This window comes from Oncorhynchus mykiss, chromosome 14 (genome assembly GCF_013265735.2).
Source record: "Oncorhynchus mykiss isolate Arlee chromosome 14, USDA_OmykA_1.1, whole genome shotgun sequence".
NCBI classification, from domain to species: domain Eukaryota; kingdom Metazoa; phylum Chordata; class Actinopteri; order Salmoniformes; family Salmonidae; genus Oncorhynchus; species Oncorhynchus mykiss.
This window is the reverse complement of record NC_048578.1, coordinates 20,274,358-20,296,161: the sequence shown is the minus strand read 5'-3', so window position 1 is coordinate 20,296,161 and position 21,804 is coordinate 20,274,358. Positions and strand designations below refer to the sequence as shown.

Sequence of the window (21,804 nt, the reverse complement as noted above, 5' to 3'; positions counted from 1 at the left end):
ATGTGGCTGTTGAACAAGTTGAGGAGACTAAACTTCTCGGTGTCGCCCTAGATTATAAATTGTCATGGTCAAGACATATTGATTCAATTGTTGTAAAGATGGGGAGAGGTCTGTCTGTGATAAAGAGATGCTCAGAATTTTTAACATCACAGTCAACCAAAAGCCCAGTTTTATCTAATCTTTTGACTATTGCCCGGTGATATGGTCAAGTGCTGCAAAGAAGAACCTAGAAAAGTTGCAGCTGGCCCCTGCAGCACGTCTTGCCCTTCAATGTACTCTGAGGGCAATTGTCTACAGTATGCACGTCAGTCTCTCTTTGCTCAAAATAGAATAGCATCAATTCTTGTTTTTGTCAGAAATATTAATGTGTTGAAAATTCTAAATTGTCTGCATAATCAACGTACATATAGCTCTGACAGAAATACTTACCCCACCAGACATGCCACCAGGGGTCTCTTCACAGTTCCCAGGTCCAGAACAAATTAAAGGAAACGTACAGTATTATATAGAGCCACGATTGCATGGAACTCTCTTCCCTCTCATATTGCTAAAGTGAACCGCAAACTTGATATCAAAAAACAAATAAAGCAACACCTCTCCCCCATGTGACCTACTTGTTGTGTGTATGTACTGACATGTATGTGTAACTGATCGATGCACACACACACACACACACACACACACACACACACACACACACACACACACACACACACACACACACACACACACACACACACACACACACACACACACACACACACACACACACACACACACACACACACACACACACACACACACACACACACATTATTATTCTTAAGTTTTATTAAATGTGTCCTTAGTTGTAGTTTATATTTAAGTCTGTAATGTCACTAACCACGTTTCCATCCACAGTTTTTATGCGGATAAAGTCATACCGTACAAAAAACAATCATGACAGCTGTGAAGGAAACAGGATGTTTCAGTACAATTTTATAAACGCCAACAGATCATTTGTTTGTTCGACATGGTGGGATCTTTTTGTGTCTGTACAATTAATTAGGCAAGAAATGGCAGTGGAAACACCTTTATGAGCAAATGTATCAAAGTAAACTTGAAGTCATGCGATGATATGGTGTGTGATCCTCCCACTACAACTCGGGAAACCATGCAGTTTATTAGGCTACAGATGAAATATGTTATGATGAACTTCACAGGGTGCTGAAAGTGCAAAGTGATCTTGTTGCTCCTTTCCAATAACTATCGAGGGTCCTTTTCTGGTGTCATGATGATCGATTTGACAAATAAAAATATTCTTGCTCTTATCCATAATAATCTTATCATTTTTTACTACCTGCACAGCCTACCCGCACTGTATCTGTGAGTTGTTGGCTAGAACACACTGCCAAGACCAGAGTAGGCACATTAACGCAACAGTGTTAGTAGTAAGTAAAGTTAAAAATGCGATGGAAACACATTGAACTTAAAAAATGTATTCTGTACATGAAAACTTATGTGAAAAAGTAAATTGTCATCACGCACTGATTTTTATCCGCAACAAGTCTATTTGGTGGAAACACACCTCTGGTGGGAAAATGCGCATGTTTTCTTTATGCGGATTCTAGAATATTTGCATGAAAATCTGTCCTCAATGGGATGGAAACCTAGCTAGTGTTCATATTTTTAGATGTATGTAAATTATAGTATTTTTGTCTGTAATGTATTTTTTCGTTGTGTATCAGACCCCAGGTAGACTAGATGTCACCATTGGTGTCGGCTAATGGGGATCCTAATGACATCAAATCAAATAACCCTTTGATGTTTGCAGACCTGTAAGGTGTAAACGATAGGATGTTGCCTCCCCCACTACGCTGCTTATAGTTATCCAGACCCCTTAGAAATGCAGACATGGAAGAGTTAGGGCCAAGGGGAGGAGTTAGGGAGCAAACTAGCACCAACTGAGAGAGTCTGCTGAGAAAAGGGGGTGTAGGCCAAGCAGGGTCTTGCTATACGCTCCATCCAGGTTTGGCTGAATCCTAACAGGCTATACTTACTGGGGGATGAATTAAACCTCACCGCACTGGCTTCTAGTCACATCGGTGACTCATGATCTTTCTTTATTCCACTAACTCCTTGTATCTTTATATTCCACACAGCTCAGGCAGGCTTGGCTGCTCAGGAACAGTTTGGAGCACCAGATGCAGCAGCAGCTCGCGTTCAAACAGGTTAATATTCAAGGTCCACTAACACCCATCAATACCCATTGCCCTTTGTTGCCAATGTAGCTGGCAAAAGAGGAGACGATACCGTATGTCCTCCCCTGTTCTTTCCCAGTTCCAGCCTCTCTCCTAGGGGCTGTATGGCGGGGGCTTCTCATCGGGTGGGCAGTAAGGTGGAGAGTAGCACGGGGGGACCAGGGAGGACCACATGTGGCTGGCCCCCGACTGGGACTCATCAGACAGGCCAGAAGAGTCTGGGAACATCATACTGGAGCCCTGAAGAGACATGAGCCGGGGTTGAAACAAGACAGGCGACTTGAGTTTGTACAGTACTCATCCTATGGTCAAGCAGTGAGGACAGAATCATAACACCATTGACATAAACTCGTGATCTCCTCAAGAGTTTGAGCTACCCACACATAGTTTAAATGAATCTTCAGTCCTAATGAATTATTCCTGTTAGTTGTGGCTTTCTCGGGGCTAATGAATGATGGGTATTAGTAGTTTATTACCTGCAGGTCGTAGGCAGTATAGGGTGGCAGGTAGGGGGCATTGCTGTAGTAGCAGTTGAAGGAGGAGGTGCTGGGAGCTGGAAGCTCTGTGGAGACAGGGGCTGCTGGGAGGGGCTCTGACTCACACGAGTCAGGGGTCAGCATGGGCGTCTGTCCAAAACACATACAGATAGAATGAGCAATACTGATACCTGTGGTTCATGGTGTGCACACACACTCTCACGCACACACGCGCACACACACAACAATGATTGACGAAGGGCCACGCTAAGGGTCACACTAAGGGCCGAGGTGCTAAGTTTTCATCTTGAGCAAACCCTAAGTAAATCAAATGCCTAAAATGCCTAATTAACATCATTCAACCTTTTAAGAATGGTTTGTTTCTGCCTACCGGGTTACTATCTTATACCATGTCTGCTCCTCCATCTCTGGGTCAGTGTCTTATATCATGTCTCCTCCTCCATCTCCGGGTCAGTGTCTTATATCATGTCTCCTCCTCCATCTCCGGGTCAGTGTCTTATATCATGTCTGCTCCTCCATCTCCGGGTCAGTGTCTTATATCATGTCTCCTCCTCCATCTCTGGGTCAGTGTCTTATATCATGTCTCCTCCTCCATCTCTGGGTCAGTGTCTTATATCATGTCTCCTCCTCCATCTCCGGGTCAGTGTCTTATATCATGTCTGCTCCTCCATCTCCGGGTCAGTGTCTTATATCATGTCTCCTCCTCCATCTCTGGGTCAGTGTCTTATATCATGTCTCCTCCTCCATCTCTGGGTCAGTGTCTTATATCATGTCTCCTCCTCCATCTCTGGGTCAGTGTCTTATATCATGTCTCCTCCTCCATCTCTGGGTCAGTGTCTTATATCATGTCTCCTCCTCCATCTCCGGGTCAGTGTCTTATATCATGTTTGTTCCTCCATCTCTGGGTCAGTGTCTTATATCATGTCTGCTCCTCCATCTCTGGGTCAGTGTCTTATACCATGTCTGCTCCTCCATCTCTGGGTCAGTGTCTTATATCATGTCTCCTCCTCCATCTCAGGGTCAGTGTCTTATATCATGTCTCCTCCTCCATCTCTGGGTCAGTGTCTTATATCATGTCTCCTCCTCCATCTCCGGGTCAGTGTCTTATATCATGTCTGCTCCTCCATCTCTGGGTCAGTGTCTTATATCATGTCTCCTCCTCCATCTCCGGGTCAGTGTCTTATATCATGTCTGCTCCTCCATCTCCGGGTCAGTGTCTTATATCATGTCTCCTCCTCCATCTCTGGGTCAGTGTCTTATATCATGTCTCCTCCTCCATCTCTGGGTCAGTGTCTTATATCATGTCTGCTCCTCCTCCATCTCCGGGTCAGTGTCTTATATCATGTCTGCTCCTCCATCTCTGGGTCAGTGTCTTATATCATGTCTGCTCCTCCATCTCCGGGTCAGTGTCTTATATCATGTCTCCTCCTCCATCTCTGGGTCAGTGTCTTATATCATGTCTCCTCCTCCATCTCTGGGTCAGTGTCTTATATCATGTCTCCTCCTCCATCTCTGGGTCAGTGTCTTATATCATGTCTCCTCCTCCATCTCTGGGTCAGTGTCTTATATCATGTCTCCTCCTCCATCTCTGGGTCAGTGTCTTATATCATGTCTCCTCCTCCATCTCTGGGTCAGTGTCTTATATCATGTCTGCTCCTCCATCTCCGGGTCAGTGTCTTATACCATGTCTGCTCCTCCATCTCTGGGTCAGTGTCTTATACCATGTCTGCTCCTCCATCTCTGGGTCAGTGTCTTATATCATGTCTCCTCCTTCATCTCTGGGTCAGTGTCTTATATCATGTCTGCTCCTCCATCTCTGGGTCAGTGTCTTATATAATGTCTGCTCCTCCATCTCTGGGTCAAATAAATCCAATAAATCCATTTAAATTGATTCAGCTTGAGGTTTGCACATTTGGGACTATTCCATTGCTTCCATTATACCGCGTTAAACTCAATCAATCGCAGCTCAAGTATTTCAAACTATTTGACATAACTAGGTAGGGGCGACAGGTAGCCTGGCGAAAGGTTGCTGGATCGAATTCCCGAGCTGACAAGGCAAAAATCTGTCGTTAACACACTGTTCCCCAGGCGCCGTGGATTTTGATTAAGGCATCCGTCCTCACCTCTCTGATTCAGAGGGGTTGGGTTAAATGCGGAAGACACAGTTCAGTTGAATGCATTCAGTTGTACAACTGACTAGGTATCCCCCTTTCTTTCTTGAACTAAGTACACTATATACGTCCCAGGGTCATATTCATTAGGCACCAAACGGAAGAAAGCGGACTAAAACTGGTAGGGAATACCTGAACTAGTCCAATAAGAACCACTTTCTTTAGGTTTCTGTTGAAAAACACTTTAACACTTAATGCAAGGATGAGCCCTAAATAATACAACCCAGATATGTCCTGCTGTTCATCTCACCATGTCCTTGAAGCCTCCCAGCACGGCGGCGGTGATGATGCCCAGGAAAAGAGCGATGATGTTGAGGATGGTGACGGACCACAGCAGGTGATAAAGGTGTACCACATCCTCACAGCTCCCCACCTCCGTGTACTCGTGGTAGCCCCCCATCAGCTCCACACGGCTGGGCCAGTGTGTGGGAGAGGTGGGTGTACGAGATCAGGAAGGACAAAGAGTAAATACATACAGAAGTAAGTAAGAACCACCTACTTGAGACGCAAGGCTACAGAGAAAAGTGTCATTTGTACCACATTCACTGTCTATTTAATTATTTGATAGAAAATGACAACAGAATATTAATACATGAACATAAGTTGGCATTTGGCTGTCAAATGGAGCAGAAATGGAGGAACTAGCTACAACTACTAGAGAGTAAGAGCTGGGGGACAGGTAGGTGGATTGGTCTTCATGCAGGAGTGATACACTCATTCCCATGGTCTTCATACACTCATTCCCATGGTGTGTTCCAAGCAAGAATACTTCTACACAGCTACTGTTAAAATCAACCACAACAACAGAAAATGGGTTGTTAATGAGTCTCAAGGGGCTAAAAGAAAGGGACCTACTTCCAAATCATGGACGTTTTCCTAAACTTTTTCAAAACATCTTTATTCGCATGTCCCAAAAGAGGATGTTCTCTGAAACATAAGCCCAAAAAAGTTTTTACAATTTCATTTTTCCACCGGTGCTGACCTTACAGCAACAAAAAATACACTAAAACAGCACAAGGGTAAATACATGAGGTAAACAAGGAAATAATCAAACTAAGAAAACAATCAAGTCGAGTTAAGCTGCCTCACAGACTGCAAGATAATATCAAAATAATCCTGTGATGACAGAAGTTGGTGAAAGAGGCTTGGGAAACTCACTTGCCACAGTTGTAGAGGTCACAGCAGTAGCAAGTATTAGATTTCACACGTAGGTTACAGGTTGCACGGGATGCTGTCTGGCAGTGAACCTAGATTTCACACAGGTAGTCACTGTTATCACACAGTAAAGCATATGGATCATGCTCTCTATATTGGGAAACTGATGGATTTTCAACTCTAAGGCAATGTTTAAACCACTTTAAGGCAACTTTTTAACTTTAAGGCAACATATAAACAACTTCAAGGCAACCTTTCAACAAAGTGGTGATATGAGTGTGCACTTACGTCCTCATAATCCACAGAAGATTTTGAATTGGCGTAGAAATCACAGCGGCCGGCATAGTAAGGTCTAAGGTCCTGGGGCGTAACAAAACATACAAACATTTCATCCTACTGTTTAGGTTTTACACATCACTAGAGAAGAAACAACAGCATCAACCACACCAGCAGGATACACTGCAACAACACTAGATTAAAATGTATTTATGTCTTTTAGTTACTCTATATGTAAGTAACCAGTATGTAATTAATACTTTCTCATGGAAAATAAAGAAAAGGTACAAAAACAATGATATAATTAAGCAATAAAGCACGAGGGGGTGTGGTATATAGCCAGTATACCATGGCTAAGGGCTGTTCTTAAGCACAATACAACGCGGAGTGCCTGTACACAGCCCTTAGTCGTGGTATATCGGCCATATATCACAAACCCCCGAGGTGCCTTATTGCTATTATAAACTGGTTACCAACATAATTAGAGGAGTAAAAATAAATGTTTTGGGCATACCCGTGGTACAAGGTCTGATATACCATGACTGTCAGCCAATCAGCATTCAGGGCTTGAACCACACAGTTTATAATTGAAAATAATTGACAATGGTCATATTATATATGAAATCAGTTACTAGTGTGGTTACTGTGTAATAACACCAAAACATTGATATTCCATATGACTGCATGTTAACTGCATTAGAGCTTGGCTTATTGCCTCTGCTTGGTACTGCTACTCACTATGTGTCTGGCTGCAAACACCCCGTCCACAATGGCACAGCAGAAGGCAGCCACCACTCCAAAACTGATGAACACAATGGACGCCACCAGCTGTAAGAGAAACAAAGAGTGAGGAGAGAAACAAAGAGTTATCCACTCAGACCGTAGTCTTATTACCTTCCATTGGAAAGTCACCTCAGGGGAAATATTCTCATTCCATGAATAAATTATTGTGTTTGTTGTTCTGCATCTAATGTTGGACATGATGTATTATCCAATACATGATGTATTATCTACTACATGATGTATTATCTACTACATGATGTATTATCTACTACATGATGTATTATCTACTACATTATGTATTATCCACTACATTATGTATTATCTACTACATGATGTATTATCTACTACATGATGTATTATCTACTACATTATGTATTATCTACTACATGATGTATTATCTACTACATGATGTATTATCTACTACATTATGTATTATCTACTACATTATGTATTATCTACTACATTATGTATTATCTACAACATGATGTATTATCTACTACATGATGTATTATCTACTACATGATGTATTATCTACTACATGATGTATTATCTACTACATTATGTATTATCTACTACATGATGTATTATCTACTACATGATGTATTATCTACTACATGATGTATTATCTACTACATTATGTATTATCTACTACATTATGTATTATCTACTACATTATGTATTATCTACTACATTATAATTCCTGAGAAGCCAGTGTTTGGAGGATATATTGGCATGGGTGTATATCCTCCAAACACCAGCTTTGAGGGCATTATCACTTTTACGGGTTACCAACATATTCAAATAATGATTGACATATTTTCATGAAAAACGTTATTTTGATAAGTTTATTCATATTATTTCATCCTGCCACAAGATATAGTCTCGACACAAATCTAGGATTGCTACCCTAGCTATGGACGCGACCCAGTCGTTCTAAATGTTCCATTGCCATACTGACTGGCAACATTCTTATCCCTTGCCTGCTAGCTAGCCAACTACAGCTAACTTACAGTCACGTCAAAAAGTGCAGCCAGAATAATGGCAAAGAAGCTGCATTTGCATTTGTTTAAGCTGTTTTCTAGTGACATTTATTTGGATACATCCATAACAATGAGGTAATGAGGCGAGATTTCGCCTGGCATAGAAAATGTGCTCACTTGTCAGGACACTGTTGTTCAGAGGAGCTAGCCAACAACACAGCTAACAATCACTTCAAACTGAAGCTGGAAAGACTGCAAACTAGCTGCACTTTGTTTCGTTTGACCTTTTTTCAATTGACATTTCTTTGTGGTATATGGCCAACATACCATGGCTAAGGCCTGTATCCAGGCACTCCGTGTTGCGTCGTTCTAAGAACAACCCTTAGCCGTGGCCATATACCACACCCCCTCACACCTTATTGCTTAAATGTATCTATTACATTATGTATTATCTACCACATGATGTATTATCTACTACAGTATTCAAATCAAATCGTATTTGTCACGTGCGCCGAATACAACAGGTGTAGTAGACCTTACAGTGAAATGCTGAATACAACAGGTGTAGTAGACCTTACAGTGAAATGCTGAATACAACAGGTGTAGTAGACCTTACAGTGAAATGCTGAATACAACAGGTGTAGTAGACCTTACAGTGAAATGCTGAATACAACAGGTGTAGTAGACCTTACAGTGAAATGCTGAATACAACAGGTGTAGTAGACCTTACAGTGAAATGCTGAATACAACAGCTGTAGTAGACCTTACAGTGAAATGCTGAATACAACAGGTGTAGTAGACCTTACAGTGAAATGCTGAATACAACAGCTGTAGTAGACCTTACAGTGAAATGCTGAATACAACAGGTGTAGTAGACCTTACAGTGAAATGCTGAATACAACAGGTGTAGTAGACCTTACAGTGAAATGCTGAATACAACAGGTGTAGTAGACCTTACAGTGAAATGCTGAATACAACAGGTGTAGTAGACCTTACAGTGAAATGCTTACTTACAGGCTCTAACCAATAGTGCAAAAAAGGTATTAGGTGAACAATGGGTAAGTAAAGAAATAAAACAACAGTAAAAAGACAGGCTTTATACAGTAGCGAGGCTATAAAAGTAGCGAGGCTATATACAAACACCGGTTTGTTAGGCTGATTGAGGTAGTATGTACATGTAGATATGGTTAAAGTGACTATGCATATACGATGAACAGAGAGTTGCAGTAGCGTAAAAGAGGGGTTGGTGGGTGGTGGGTGGCGGGTGGCGGGACACAATACAGATAGCCCGGTTAGCCAATGTGCGGGAGCACTGGTTGGTAGGCCCAATTGAGGTAGTATGTACATGAATGTATAGTTAAAGTGACTATGCATATATGATAAACAGAGGGTAGCAGCTGCGTAAAAAGAGGGGTTGGGGGGAGGCACACAATGCAAATAGTCCAGGTAGCCATTTGATTACCTGTTCAGGAGTCTTATGGCTTGGGGGTAAAAACTGTTGAGAAGCCTTTTTGTCCTAGACTTGGCACTCCGGTACCGCTTGCCATGCAGTAGTAGAGAGAACAGTCTATGACTGGGGTGGCTGGGGTCTTTGACAATTTTTAGGGCCTTCCTCTGACACCGCCTGGTGTAGAGGTCCTGGATGGCAGGCAGCTTAGCCCCAGTGATGTACTGGGCCATACGCACTACCCTCTGTAGTACCTTGCGGTCAGAGGCCGAGCAATTGCCGTACCAGGCAGTGATGCTCTCAATGTTGGATGCTCTCGATGATCTACTACATTATGTATTATCTACTACAGTATTATCTATTACATGACGTATTATCTACTATATTATTATCTACTACATCATGCATTATCTACTACATTATGTATTATCTACTACAATATGAATGATCTACTACAGTATGTATTATCTATTACATTACCGTATGCATTATCTACTACAGTATGTATTATCTATTACATTATGTATTATCTACTACATGATGTATTATCTACTACAGTATGTATTATCTATTACATTATGTATTATCTACTACATTATGTATTATTTACTATATTATTAATGATCTACTATATTAGGAATGATCTACTACATTATGCATTATCTACTACAGTATGTATTATCTACTACAGTGTTATCTACTACATTATGTATCATCTACTGCATTATGTATTATCTACTACATTATGTATTATCTACTACATTATTATCTACTACAGTATTATCTACTACATTATGTATCATCTACTGCAATATGTATTATCTACTACATTATGTATTATCTACTACAATATTATCTACTACAGTATTATCTACTACATGATGTATCATCTACTGCATTATGTATTATCTACTACATTATGTATTATCTACTACAATATTATCTACTACAGTACTATCTACTACATTATGTATCATCTACTGCAATATGGATTATCTACTACATTATGTATTATCTACTACAATATTATCTACTACAGTATTATCTACTACATTATGTATCATCTACTGCAATATGTATTATCTACTACATTATGTATTATCTACTACAATATTATCTACTACAGTATTATCTACTACATTATGTATCATCTACAACATTTTGTATTATCTACTATATTATGTATTATCTACTACAATATTATCTACTACAGTATTATCTACTACAGTATTATCTACTACAATATTATCTACTACAGTATTATTTTCCACCATAATTTGCAAATAAATTCATTAAAAATCCTACAATGTGATTTTTTTTCTCATTTTGTCTGTCATAGTTGAAGTGTACCTTGGTGTACAATTGGTGGCTGACTAAATACTTTTTTGCCCCACTGTATGAGTGTGTGAGGACGCGTGTAAACCAAGTCACTGAGAATGCAACATTGGGTGCGTGAGTATGAATGTTCTCGGTGAGGAGAGGGGGTGGGGGTGTATATTGGGAGTGGGCACAGGACAACTGTGATAGAGTGCTCTGACTGTCACCTCGGTCCAGCGGTGCCCGCCTCACGTGGCACAGTGCCCAGCTCTTTTCAGGCACCGCTACCCTCACCCTCAAGTCCTTTTACTGCTCAAAGAAAGACAGCATGTATTCAATGACACATCACCCCACCCTTTCTACAACACTCTACAGCCCTCCCTGGGAGGAGAGGAGAGGAAGGAAGCAGTAGCCAGGGACAACACACATTCAAAAGCGACCAGCAACTGTAGGGACTTGGGTCTGAGCCAAGATTCATTTCATGGGAATATATTCCATTTATGTTTGGCAACATCAACAACAACAATATTTCCACATTTTGACATCATGTATACATGTGTGGATGGTGCCGGATATATCCATATGTTGTCCACTGTATTATGTATCAGCTCCACTGTATTATGTGGGAGGAATGCACTAGGGTGGCAACAGCTCCACTGTATTATGTGGGAGGAATGCACTAGGGTGGCAACAGCTCCACTGTATTATGTGGGAGGAATGCACTAGGGTGGCAACAGCTCCACTGTATTATGTGGGAGGAACGCACTAGGGTGGCAACAGCTCCACTGTATTATGTGGGAGGAATGCACTAGGGTGGCAACAGCTCCACTGTATTATGTGGGAGGAATGCACTAGGGTGGCAACAGCTCCACTGTATTATGTGGGAGGAATGCACTAGAGTGGCAACAGCTCCACTGTATTATGTGGGATGAATGCACTAGAGTGGCAACAGCTCCACTGTATTATGTGGGAGGAATGCACTAGGGTGGCAACAGCTCCACTGTATTATGTGAGAGGAATGCACTAGGGTGGCAACAGCTCCATTGTATTATATGGGAGGAATGCACTAGGGTGGCAACAACTCCACTGTATTATGTGGGAGGAATGCACTAGGGTGGCAACAGCTCCACTGTATTATGTGGGAGGAATGCACTAGGGTGGATACAACTACACTGTATTATGTGGGAGGAATGCACTAGGGTGGCAACAGCTCCACTGTATAACGTGGGAGGAATGCACTAGGGTGGCAACAACTCCACTGTATTATGTGGGAGGAATGCACTAGGGTGGCAACAGCTCCACTGTATTATGTGGGAGGAATGCACTAGGGTGGCAACAGCTCCACTGTATTATGTGGGAGGAATGCACTAGGGTGGCAACAGCTCCACTGTATTATGTGGGAGGAATGAACTAGGGTGGCAACAGCTCCACTGTATTATGTGGGAGGAATGCACTAGGGTGGCAACAGCTCCACTGTATTATGTGGGAGGAATGCACTAGAGTGGCAACAGCTCCACTGTATTATGTGGGATGAATGCACTAGGGTGGCAACAGCTCCACTGTATTATGTGAGAGGAATGCACTAGGGTGGCAACAGCTCCATTGTATTATATGGGAGGAATGCACTAGGGTGGCAACAGCTCCACTGTATTATGTGGGAGGAATGCACTAGGGTGGCAACAGCTCCACTGTATTATGTGAGAGGAATGCACTAGGGTGGCAACAGCTCCATTGTATTATATGGGAGGAATGCACTAGGGTGGCAACAACTCCACTGTATTATGTGGGAGGAATGCACTAGGGTGGCAACAGCTCCACTGTATTATGTGGGAGGAATGCACTAGGGTGGATACAACTACACTGTATTATGTGGGAGGAATGCACTAGGGTGGCAACAGCTCCACTGTATAACGTGGGAGGAATGCACTAGGGTGGCAACAACTCCACTGTATTATGTGGGAGGAATGCACTAGGGTGGCAACAGCTCCACTGTATTATGTGGGAGGAATGCACTAGGGTGGCAACAGCTCCACTGTATTATGTGGGAGGAATGCACTAGGGTGGCAACAGCTCCACTGTATTATGTGGGAGGAATGAACTAGGGTGGCAACAGCTCCACTGTATTATGTGGGAGGAATGCACTAGGGTGGCAACAGCTCCACTGTATTATGTGGGAGGAATGCACTAGAGTGGCAACAGCTCCACTGTATTATGTGGGATGAATGCACTAGGGTGGCAACAGCTCCACTGTATTATGTGAGAGGAATGCACTAGGGTGGCAACAGCTCCATTGTATTATATGGGAGGAATGCACTAGGGTGGCAACAACTCCACTGTATTATGTGGGAGGAATGCACTAGGGTGGCAACAGCTCCACTGTATTATGTGGGAGGAATGCACTAGGGTGGATACAACTACACTGTATTATGTGGGAGGAATGCACTAGGGTGGCAACAACTCCACTGTATTATGTGGGAGGAATGCACTAGGGTGGCAACAGCTCCACTGTATTATGTGGGAGGAATGCACTAGGGTGGCAACAGCTCCACTGTATTATGTGGGAGGAATGCACTAGGGTGGCAACAGCTCCACTGTATTATGTGGGAGGAATGCACTAGGGTGGCAACAGCTCCACTGTATTATGTGGGAGGAATGCACTAGGGTGGCAACAGCTCCACTGTATTATGTGGGAGGAATGCACTAGGGTGGCAACAGCGCCACTGTATTATGTGGGAGGAATGCACTAGGGTGGCAACAGCTCCACTGTATTATGTGGGAGGAATGCACTAGGGTGGCAACAGCTCCACTGTATTATGTGGGAGGAATGCACTAGGGTGGCAACAGCTCCACTGTATCACGTGGGAGGAATGCACTAGGGTGGCAACAGCTCCACTGTATTATGTGGGAGGAATGCACTAGGGTGGCAATAACTCCACTGTATTATGTGGGAGGAATGCACTAGGGTGGCAACAGCTCCACTGTATTATATGGGAGGAATGCACTATGGTGGCAATAACTCCACTGTATTATGTGGGAGGAATGCACTAGGGTGGCAACAGCTCCACTGTATTATGTGGGAGGAATGCACTAGGGTGGCAACAGCTCCACTGTATTATGTGGGAGGAATGCACTAGGGTGGCAACAGCTCCACTGTATTATGTGGGAGGAATGCACTAGGGTGGCAACAGCTCCACTGTATTATGTGGGAGGAATGCACTAGGGTGGCAACAGCTCCACTGTATTATGTGGGAAGAATGCACTAGGGTGGCAACAGCTCCACTGTATTATGTGGGAGGAATGCACTAGGGTGGCAACAGCTCCACTGTATTATGTGGGAGGAATGCACTAGGGTGGCAACAGCTCCAATGTATTATGTGGGAGGAATGCACTAGGGTGGCAACAGCTCCACTGTATTATGTGGGAGGAATGCACTAGGGTGGCAACAGCTCCACTGTATTATGTGAGAGGAATGCACTAGGGTGGCAACAACTCCATTGTATTATATGGGAGGAATGCACTAGGGTGGCAACAACTCCACTGTATTATGTGGGAGGAATGCACTAGGGTGGCAACAGCTCCACTGTATTATGTGGGAGGAATGCACTAGGGTGGATACAACTACACTGTATTATGTGGGAGGAATGCACTAGGGTGGCAACAACTCCACTGCATTATGTGGGAGGAATGCACTAGGGTGGCAACAGCTCCACTGTATTATGTGGGAGGAATGCACTAGGGTGGCAACAGCTCCACTGTATTATGTGGGAGGAATGCACTAGGGTGGCAACAGCTCCACTGTATTATGTGGGAGGAATGCACTAGGATGGCAACAGCTCCACTGTATTATGTGGGAGGAATGCACTAGGGTGCTTTGGATGTAAGTTGTTTACTGCTAATTGCTCCTCATCCAGCCCGTCTGTAGTTTCTGTGCGTTAAGGCTGTCATGCTACACACTCATTATTTATTTTGGGAGCTATGGAGAGTGGCTATGCCCCTGGCAACACCCTTCATCTGCAGTTCCTTCTGTACATTCCTGCGTGGACATCTGTCCTCCTCCTCTTACACATATCTATTTCTGGGTGCATCTCACAAGAAGCGCTAGGAGCTATTTTCTGATAGCCACGCTAAAACCCCCGTGAGCCAACTGTGTCATTCTGCTAGAGAAGGTAGCTGTGGTTGTGTGCCCATGCCACATGAAGACCGCAATTTGGATGTAGTCTATGTCAAGTGAATGCAGCTTAAAGAATTGGATTGGGTTATTGGTGGTGTATGTCTGCAGAGAGATATAGAGCCGTGGCATAGAAACTGATACGGAAGTGCAGGCGTAATATAATTCCTCTTACCATCTGCCTCTTGTTTTCTATCAGATGGGCTCCGATGATTCCCAGAAAGGAGCCAAAGCCCAGCTGAAAAAAGAGCAGACTGTTGATAGGGCGCCAGTGGAACTGGAATAAATAGGAAATTCATTTGAATCAGCAATTACAACACAACACTGATTCCCTGAGGATCAGGAAATGGCCTTTCCATTCGGTTCACCCAAATTACCTTTCCCCAGAAATAATCAAATGGCCCTGTTCAAATACTGTACAAATGCATCCTCCCTTCCTTGTTTCCTTGAGGTAAGTCAAAATCTATAAATGATTGCATAAGTGTCCAAGATCACCACCTTATTACTTTCATCAATCAAACAAATTCAGATCTGTGATTACTTCATGGAAGTAATCACAGGTCTGTAACAGTTTACCCACCTTTTGCTGAAAAAGGCATTGAAAGTATAGGGTGCGTTACTTTTTTCACCACGATCGGTGATCAGCGTTTACCCACCTATTTTTTACCACAACATCACTGGTAGGAAGGTAAGGAAGGATGCATTTCTGAAGTATTCGAACAGGGCCCATATCTATGATCGTGACATTGATCACTCAGTAAGATACATCTGGTGAAAGTACAGCCAGTCTCAGCTCTATTCACACAAGTTCACAATAACATTTATCTTGATCTATCCTAGCCAATGCTGTTCTTAAATATCTGGCTTATTATTGTATCTGAAATTTGATTCACTGGTATTTCTTCAGAAGAATGACCATAGTTGATTTATTCTTATAGACAGCCTAATCAACATCCACTGTCACGCCCTGACCTGTTTCTTGTGTTTGCCTCCACCCCCTCCAGGTGTCGCTTATTTTCCCCAGTGTATTTATCCTGTTATTCCTGTCTCTCTGTGCCAGATCGTCTTGTATGTGTTTCAAGTCAACCAGCGTGTTTTCCCGTGCTCCTGCTTTCTCTTTTGCTAGTCCTCCCGGTTTTGACCCTTGCCTGTTTTCTGGACTTCATACCCGCCTGCCTGACCATTCTGCCTGCCCTGACCTCGAGCCCACCTGTCACTCTGTACCTCCTGGACTCTGAACTGGTTTTGACCTTTTCCCTGTCCATGACCATTCTCTTGCCTACCCCTTTTGGATTGTCAATAAATATCAAAGACTCTAACCATCTGCCTCCTGTGTCTGCATCTGGGTCTCGCCTTGTGCCTTGATAATCCACACTGAATAGAATAGAACAAAGGACATGTATTTTTACTGTTAGGAAGCTTCTTCTTTAAAAGCATATATTACTTTTTATAATGGCTTAGAATAAGGCTTACAATATATTAGTATAAGCTCTATAGGACCACCACTGTTGCTTTCTTCTGAGGCAGAATGCTGAGGGTTGTATAGATGGGGATTATGAAGCCAATTTATGGATGATGAGTACATGTTTCATCCTCTAATGACAAACATGCTAAATAATGAATGTGGGGGAAATGCCACCCTCTGAGAGACCATCATAAATTATCACTCAAAAGCAGCTAAAAGAGAGCTTACATCAGCCAGAGCATATTACCCTGGATGGTATACTCTTTTCAGAAACACTTCAAGTTAATTAAAGTCTGCAGGCATAACGCGCTTTAGAGTAGAAAAGAATAGAGTAGAACAGAATAGAGTATAATAGAATACAATGGTATAGAATAGAGTAGAATAGTAAATCTGTGACGGAATTTCTTGTTTATCACTAATTATTATAATAATAATAATAACAATAACAATAATAATGCTATTATAGAAGCATGTATAAGCATGTATAAAATATGTATAATGTATTATAAGAATCCAGCTTTTAATATGTTATTTTGCTCTGTGTAACAACATTTCAACTTTCTCAAAATGGCTGGTATTTAGTCAGGATCGCGAGGATGATAAGCCATTACAAGAGGGTCATATACTCATGACAAGTCTTGTGATGCATTATAGTGTTACCCTCTTCTCGTTGAGGTATGAAATATCGCTAAGACAGTAAGATGTTAGACTTCTACTTACAATGACTCCAGGGTAGTAGCCACCGACTGTGATGTTCTGTGTCCTGGTGGTGGCTGCCAGTCCAAAGATAAGGATGAGTACAGACACAATAAGCAACATCATAGTGACCATGATGGACTTCCGTTTCCTCTGTTTGAATGATCCTGGAAGACAAACACAGAGTTAGACAATATACCCTCAATATACCTGTATATACCATCAATACACAGTGGTGGAAAAAGTACCTAATTGTCATACTTGAGTAAAAGTAAAGATACCTTAATACAAAATGACTCATGTAAAAGTGAAAGTCACCTAATAAAAACCTACTAAAAGTCTAAAAGTATTTGGTTTTAAATATACTTAAGTATCAAAAGTAAAAGTATAAATCATTTCAAATTCCTTATATTAAGCAAACCAGACAGCACAGTTTTCTTTTTGATTTATTTATGGATAGCTAGGGGCACTCTCCAACACTCAGACATAATTTACAAACAAAGCACCACCTAAAAAAATTCTAATTAACAATAATAGTTGGTACCCTTCCCCAGATCTGTGCCTTGACACAATCCTATCTCGGAGCTCTATGGACAATTCCTTTGACCTCATTACTTTGTTTTTGCTATTACTGTCAAATGTGGGACCTTGTATAGACAGGTGTGTGCCTTTCCAAATCATGTCCAATCAATTGAATTTACCACAGGTGGTGTCCAATCAAGTTGTAGAAACATCTCAAGGATGATCAATGGAAACAGGATGCACTTGACCTCAATTTCGAGTCTCGTAGCAAAGGGTCTGAATACTTACGTAAATAATGTATTTCTGTTTTTTTGTTTTTATACATTTACAAAAATGTCTTTGTCATTATGGGGCTTTGTGTGTACATTGATGAGGAAATGTTTTAATTTAAGCACTTTTAGAATAAGGCTGTAATATAAAAAAATGTGGAAAAATACAAGGGGTCTTAATACTTTCCGAATGCACTGTACCTGTATATACCCTCAATATACCTGTATATACACCTCTATATAACCACAATATACCTGTATATACCTTCAATATACCTCTATATACCCTCAATATACCTGTATACACTGTCAATATACCTCTATATACCATCAATATATCTGTATATACCGCCAATATACCTGTATATACCCTCACTATACCTATATATACCCTCAATACACACTATATATACAAAACTATATGGACACCCTTTCAAATTAGTTGATTCGGCTATTTCAGCCACACCCGTTGCTGACAGATGTATAAATCGAGTACACAAACATGCAATCTCCATAGACAAACATTGGCAGTAGAATGGATTTACTGAAGGGCTCAGTGACTTTCAATGTGGCACCGTCATTGGATGTCACCTTTTCAACAAGTCAGTTTGTCAAATTTCTGCCCTGCTAGAGCTGCCCCCGTCAACTGTAAGTGCTGTTATTGTGACGTAGAAACGTCTAGGAGCAACAACAGCTCAGCTGCGAAGTGGTAGGCCACACAAGCTCGTAGAATGGGACCGCCGAGTGCTGAAGTGCATAGCGCGTAAAAATCGTCTGTCCTCAGTTGCAACATTCACTATCGAGTTCCAAACTGCCTCTGGAAGCAACGTCAGCACAAGAACTGTTCGTCGGGAGCTTCATGAAATGGGGTTCAATGGCCGAGCAGCCGCACACAAGCCTAAGACCACCATGAGCAATACCAAGGGTCGGCTGGAGTGGTTTAAAGCTCGGCGCCATTAGACTCTGGAGCAGTGGAAACGCGTTACCTGGAGTCACACTTCACCATCTGGTAGTCCGACGGACTAATCTGGGTTTGGCGGATGCCAGGAGAACGCTACCTGCCCGAATGCAGTGTCAACTGTAAAGTTTGGTGGTAGAGGAATGATGGTCTGACACTGTTTTTCATGGTACGGGCTAGGCCCCTTAGTTCCAGTGAAGGGAAATATTAATGCTACAGCATACAATACATTCTAGATGCTTCTGTGCTTCCAGCTTAGTGGCAGTTTGAGGAAGGCCCTTTCCTGTTTCAGCATGACAATGCCCTTTGTGTAGCCGATGTGAAATGGCTAGCTAGTTAGCGGTGGTGCGCACTAGTGGCGTTTCAATCGGTGACGTCACTTGCTCTGAGACCTTGAAGTAGTGGTTCCCCTTGCTCTGCAAGAGCCGTGGCTTTTGTGGAGCGATGGGTAACGATGCTTCGAGGGTGACTGTTGACGTGTGCCGAGCGTCCCTGGTTCGGGGCGAGGGGACGGATGTAAAGTCTATACTGTTACATTTGCACAAAGTGACAGAAATGGTTTGTTGAGATTGGTGTGGAAGAACTTGACTGGCCTGCACAGAGCCCTGACCTCAACTCCATCTAACACCTTGGGAATGAATTGGAACGCTGACTGCAAGCCAGGCCTAAAAGCCCAACATCAGTGCCCGACCTCACTAATGCTCTTGTGACTGAATGGAAGACACTCCCAGCAGCAATGTTCCAACATCTAGTGGAAAGCTTTCCCAGAAGTGTGGAGGCTGTTATAGCAGCAAAGGGGCGACCAACTCCATGTTAATGCCCATGATTTTGAAATGAGATGTTTGTTGAGCAGGTATCCACATACTTTTGGTAATGTAGTGTACCTATATATACCCTCAACAAACCTCTATATCGCCTCAATATACCTCTAGATACCCTCAATATACCTGTATATACCCTCAATATACCACCTTTTGGGGATTGTACTAATATAGTTTTTGACAGTAGTATTCCTGTGTAAGTCATAATTACACTCCTCTTCAACTGATAGGGCAATAGCAATAGGAGTGTATTATGGTTAGCTGAGTAATAAACCAAGGAACCTAAAGCCTTGATTAAACTAACAATGTCGTTCCCCTTGCTCCATTCCATTCAAAATGCATGCATGTGTAGTTAAAATATATTATCATCTAGACATTGATAATTTGTTTCTCATTATTAACATTATCGATTCAATGTGACGATTCACGGTAGCATACATTTTTGATAATACTGGCTTTATCTAGTATTATTTTGTCTTTAACAACATGATTTGGGGTATTTAGAATGCTATATAGTTAGAGAATTGAACATAACAAGACTATTTAAAGAACTAAATTTCGACAAAAAATGTATGTGTCCTAAGCGCTCGAATTGTCTGATGTCGAATCAGGTGCACGTGTTGTTATAACCATGTAATTAATGAATAATTGCATGGTAATAACATCTTATAGAACTACTTTGTAAGAAACACAAATACGATGTAACGTGCCGTGGGTGTGTGAATGTTGTTGGCAAAGTAACAAATACCTAATCGCTGTATCTAATGCTGCATGGCTGCACCTGCAGTGGCCCGAGCAAAAAGAACAGAAATGTACTGTCTCTATCTAATGTAAACTAACGGCTTTCCCATATTAATCAAGAACTGCCCTGCTTGTGTCAAACACATTTAATTCCCACAGAGTTAGTATTACATCCTATCTATTTATCCTGACAATGTGACAAATTGTACCTTTCTTCAGGATTTTGACAAACCCACAAAAAAGAAAAACAGTCAGCCAGTCCAATGTAACCTACATTAGCCATACTAGCCAGTAGGCTACAGACAAAAATATATCGCACCAAGTAGCCTATAATTTTTGCTGTAACCATGCGGTTGACCTCGCACATACTGTACCTATAGGAGTTTCTGTCAAAATTATTCCGGCTTGTTGATTCTGTACAAGAGGCATTTTCTAATTAACCGCGGGAGCTGAATATAGGCCCAAAATTATGATTCAAGGTTAAAAACTAGACACAAAACAAGCGGAACAAAAACGTGTTTACTGCTAAGAGCTAATGCACGCGTGACATTTGATTGCAGTGGCATTCTCTAATAGCAGACCTCCCCGCGCCACGTCCGTGGCTGTCTCTTTTACATTAGTGTCTATTGACATGTCCACTCTCTACTGTCTTCATCCGTCGTGAACCGCGGAGCGTCAATAGGTGCACAGTTTTACGCATGCACCACGCTTCAGTCACAGTCACACTCAGGACATTAACTAATTTAAATCAGTCCAAAATAATCGTAGGCTTATTTTATCTCAATTTATTAGCTGAACATTTTCATATAGCCTACTTATAGCCAAAATATATATATGTATTTAGTTTCTGCTTTTTTGCATTCGTCTTTATTATTGTTATATACTGTCATTAGAATATAACCGTTATTTTGATCAGACAGGGAGACATTAGCTGATAAAAAGGCTCATAATAAGCAAGAGTGGAGCAAGGGGAACAACTACTTCAAGGTCTCAGAGCAAGTGACGTCACTGATTGAAACGCTATTTAGCGCACACCGCTAACTAAGCTAGCCGTTTCACATCCGTTACATAGGCTAGGAATTTGGAGACGTTCGAGCGCCACCCAATGTCAACATTCAAAATTGTTACCATCAACTGCTATAATCTTCATGGCCTAACCTCTGAGTAATCTATTCGTTCTTCCAGGTTTCCTTAAACTGCTCCCTTTCATTGTGATCTGCGCTAATAGGTCCTATATGCGTCATGATTAGGTTTATGCAGATAGCTCTTGATGACTAAGACTACTTGAACTTCACAGA

General features: G+C 42.2%; 1 protein-coding gene across 5 annotated transcripts; it reads right to left on the bottom strand.

Annotated features, from left to right (window-relative positions):
- Positions 1-949: 949 nt before the first annotated feature.
- On the bottom strand, positions 950-21,180 carry tmem255a (transmembrane protein 255A). Of its 5 annotated transcripts, none has more exons than XM_021561469.2 (11): positions 20,881-21,180; positions 17,220-17,362; positions 16,355-16,408; positions 15,210-15,272; positions 7,078-7,167; positions 6,352-6,423; positions 6,067-6,155; positions 5,764-5,835; positions 5,159-5,327; positions 2,717-2,866; positions 950-2,480 (listed from the first exon to the last, which is right to left on the bottom strand). In XM_021561469.2, exons 1-11 carry the CDS (start codon positions 20,933-20,935, stop codon positions 2,334-2,336), a joined length of 1,104 nt encoding a protein of 367 aa, XP_021417144.1. In that variant the 5' UTR covers positions 20,936-21,180; the 3' UTR covers positions 950-2,333. The 5 variants fall into 5 exon arrangements, with proteins under 5 accessions (XP_021417144.1, XP_021417145.1, XP_036799029.1 ...); XM_021561470.2 differs by having other exon boundaries at positions 5,159-5,321; XM_036943134.1 differs by lacking the exon at positions 20,881-21,180 and adding an exon at positions 20,716-20,846.
- Between the last annotated feature and the right edge of the window lie 624 nt (positions 21,181-21,804).

Coding starts and splice junctions, on each gene's coding strand:
- tmem255a (XM_021561469.2), bottom strand. CDS start 20,935: ATGCCTCTTGTACAGAATCAACAAGCCGGAATAATTTTGACAGAAACT. Junction 15,273..16,354: donor GCAGACACAGGAGGCAGATG/GTTAGAGTCTTT, acceptor CTCTTTTTTCAG/CTGGGCTTTGGCTCCTTTCT. Junction 5,328..5,763: donor AAAACGTCCATGATTTGGAA/GTAGGTCCCTTT, acceptor TCCCACACACTG/GCCCAGCCGTGTGGAGCTGA.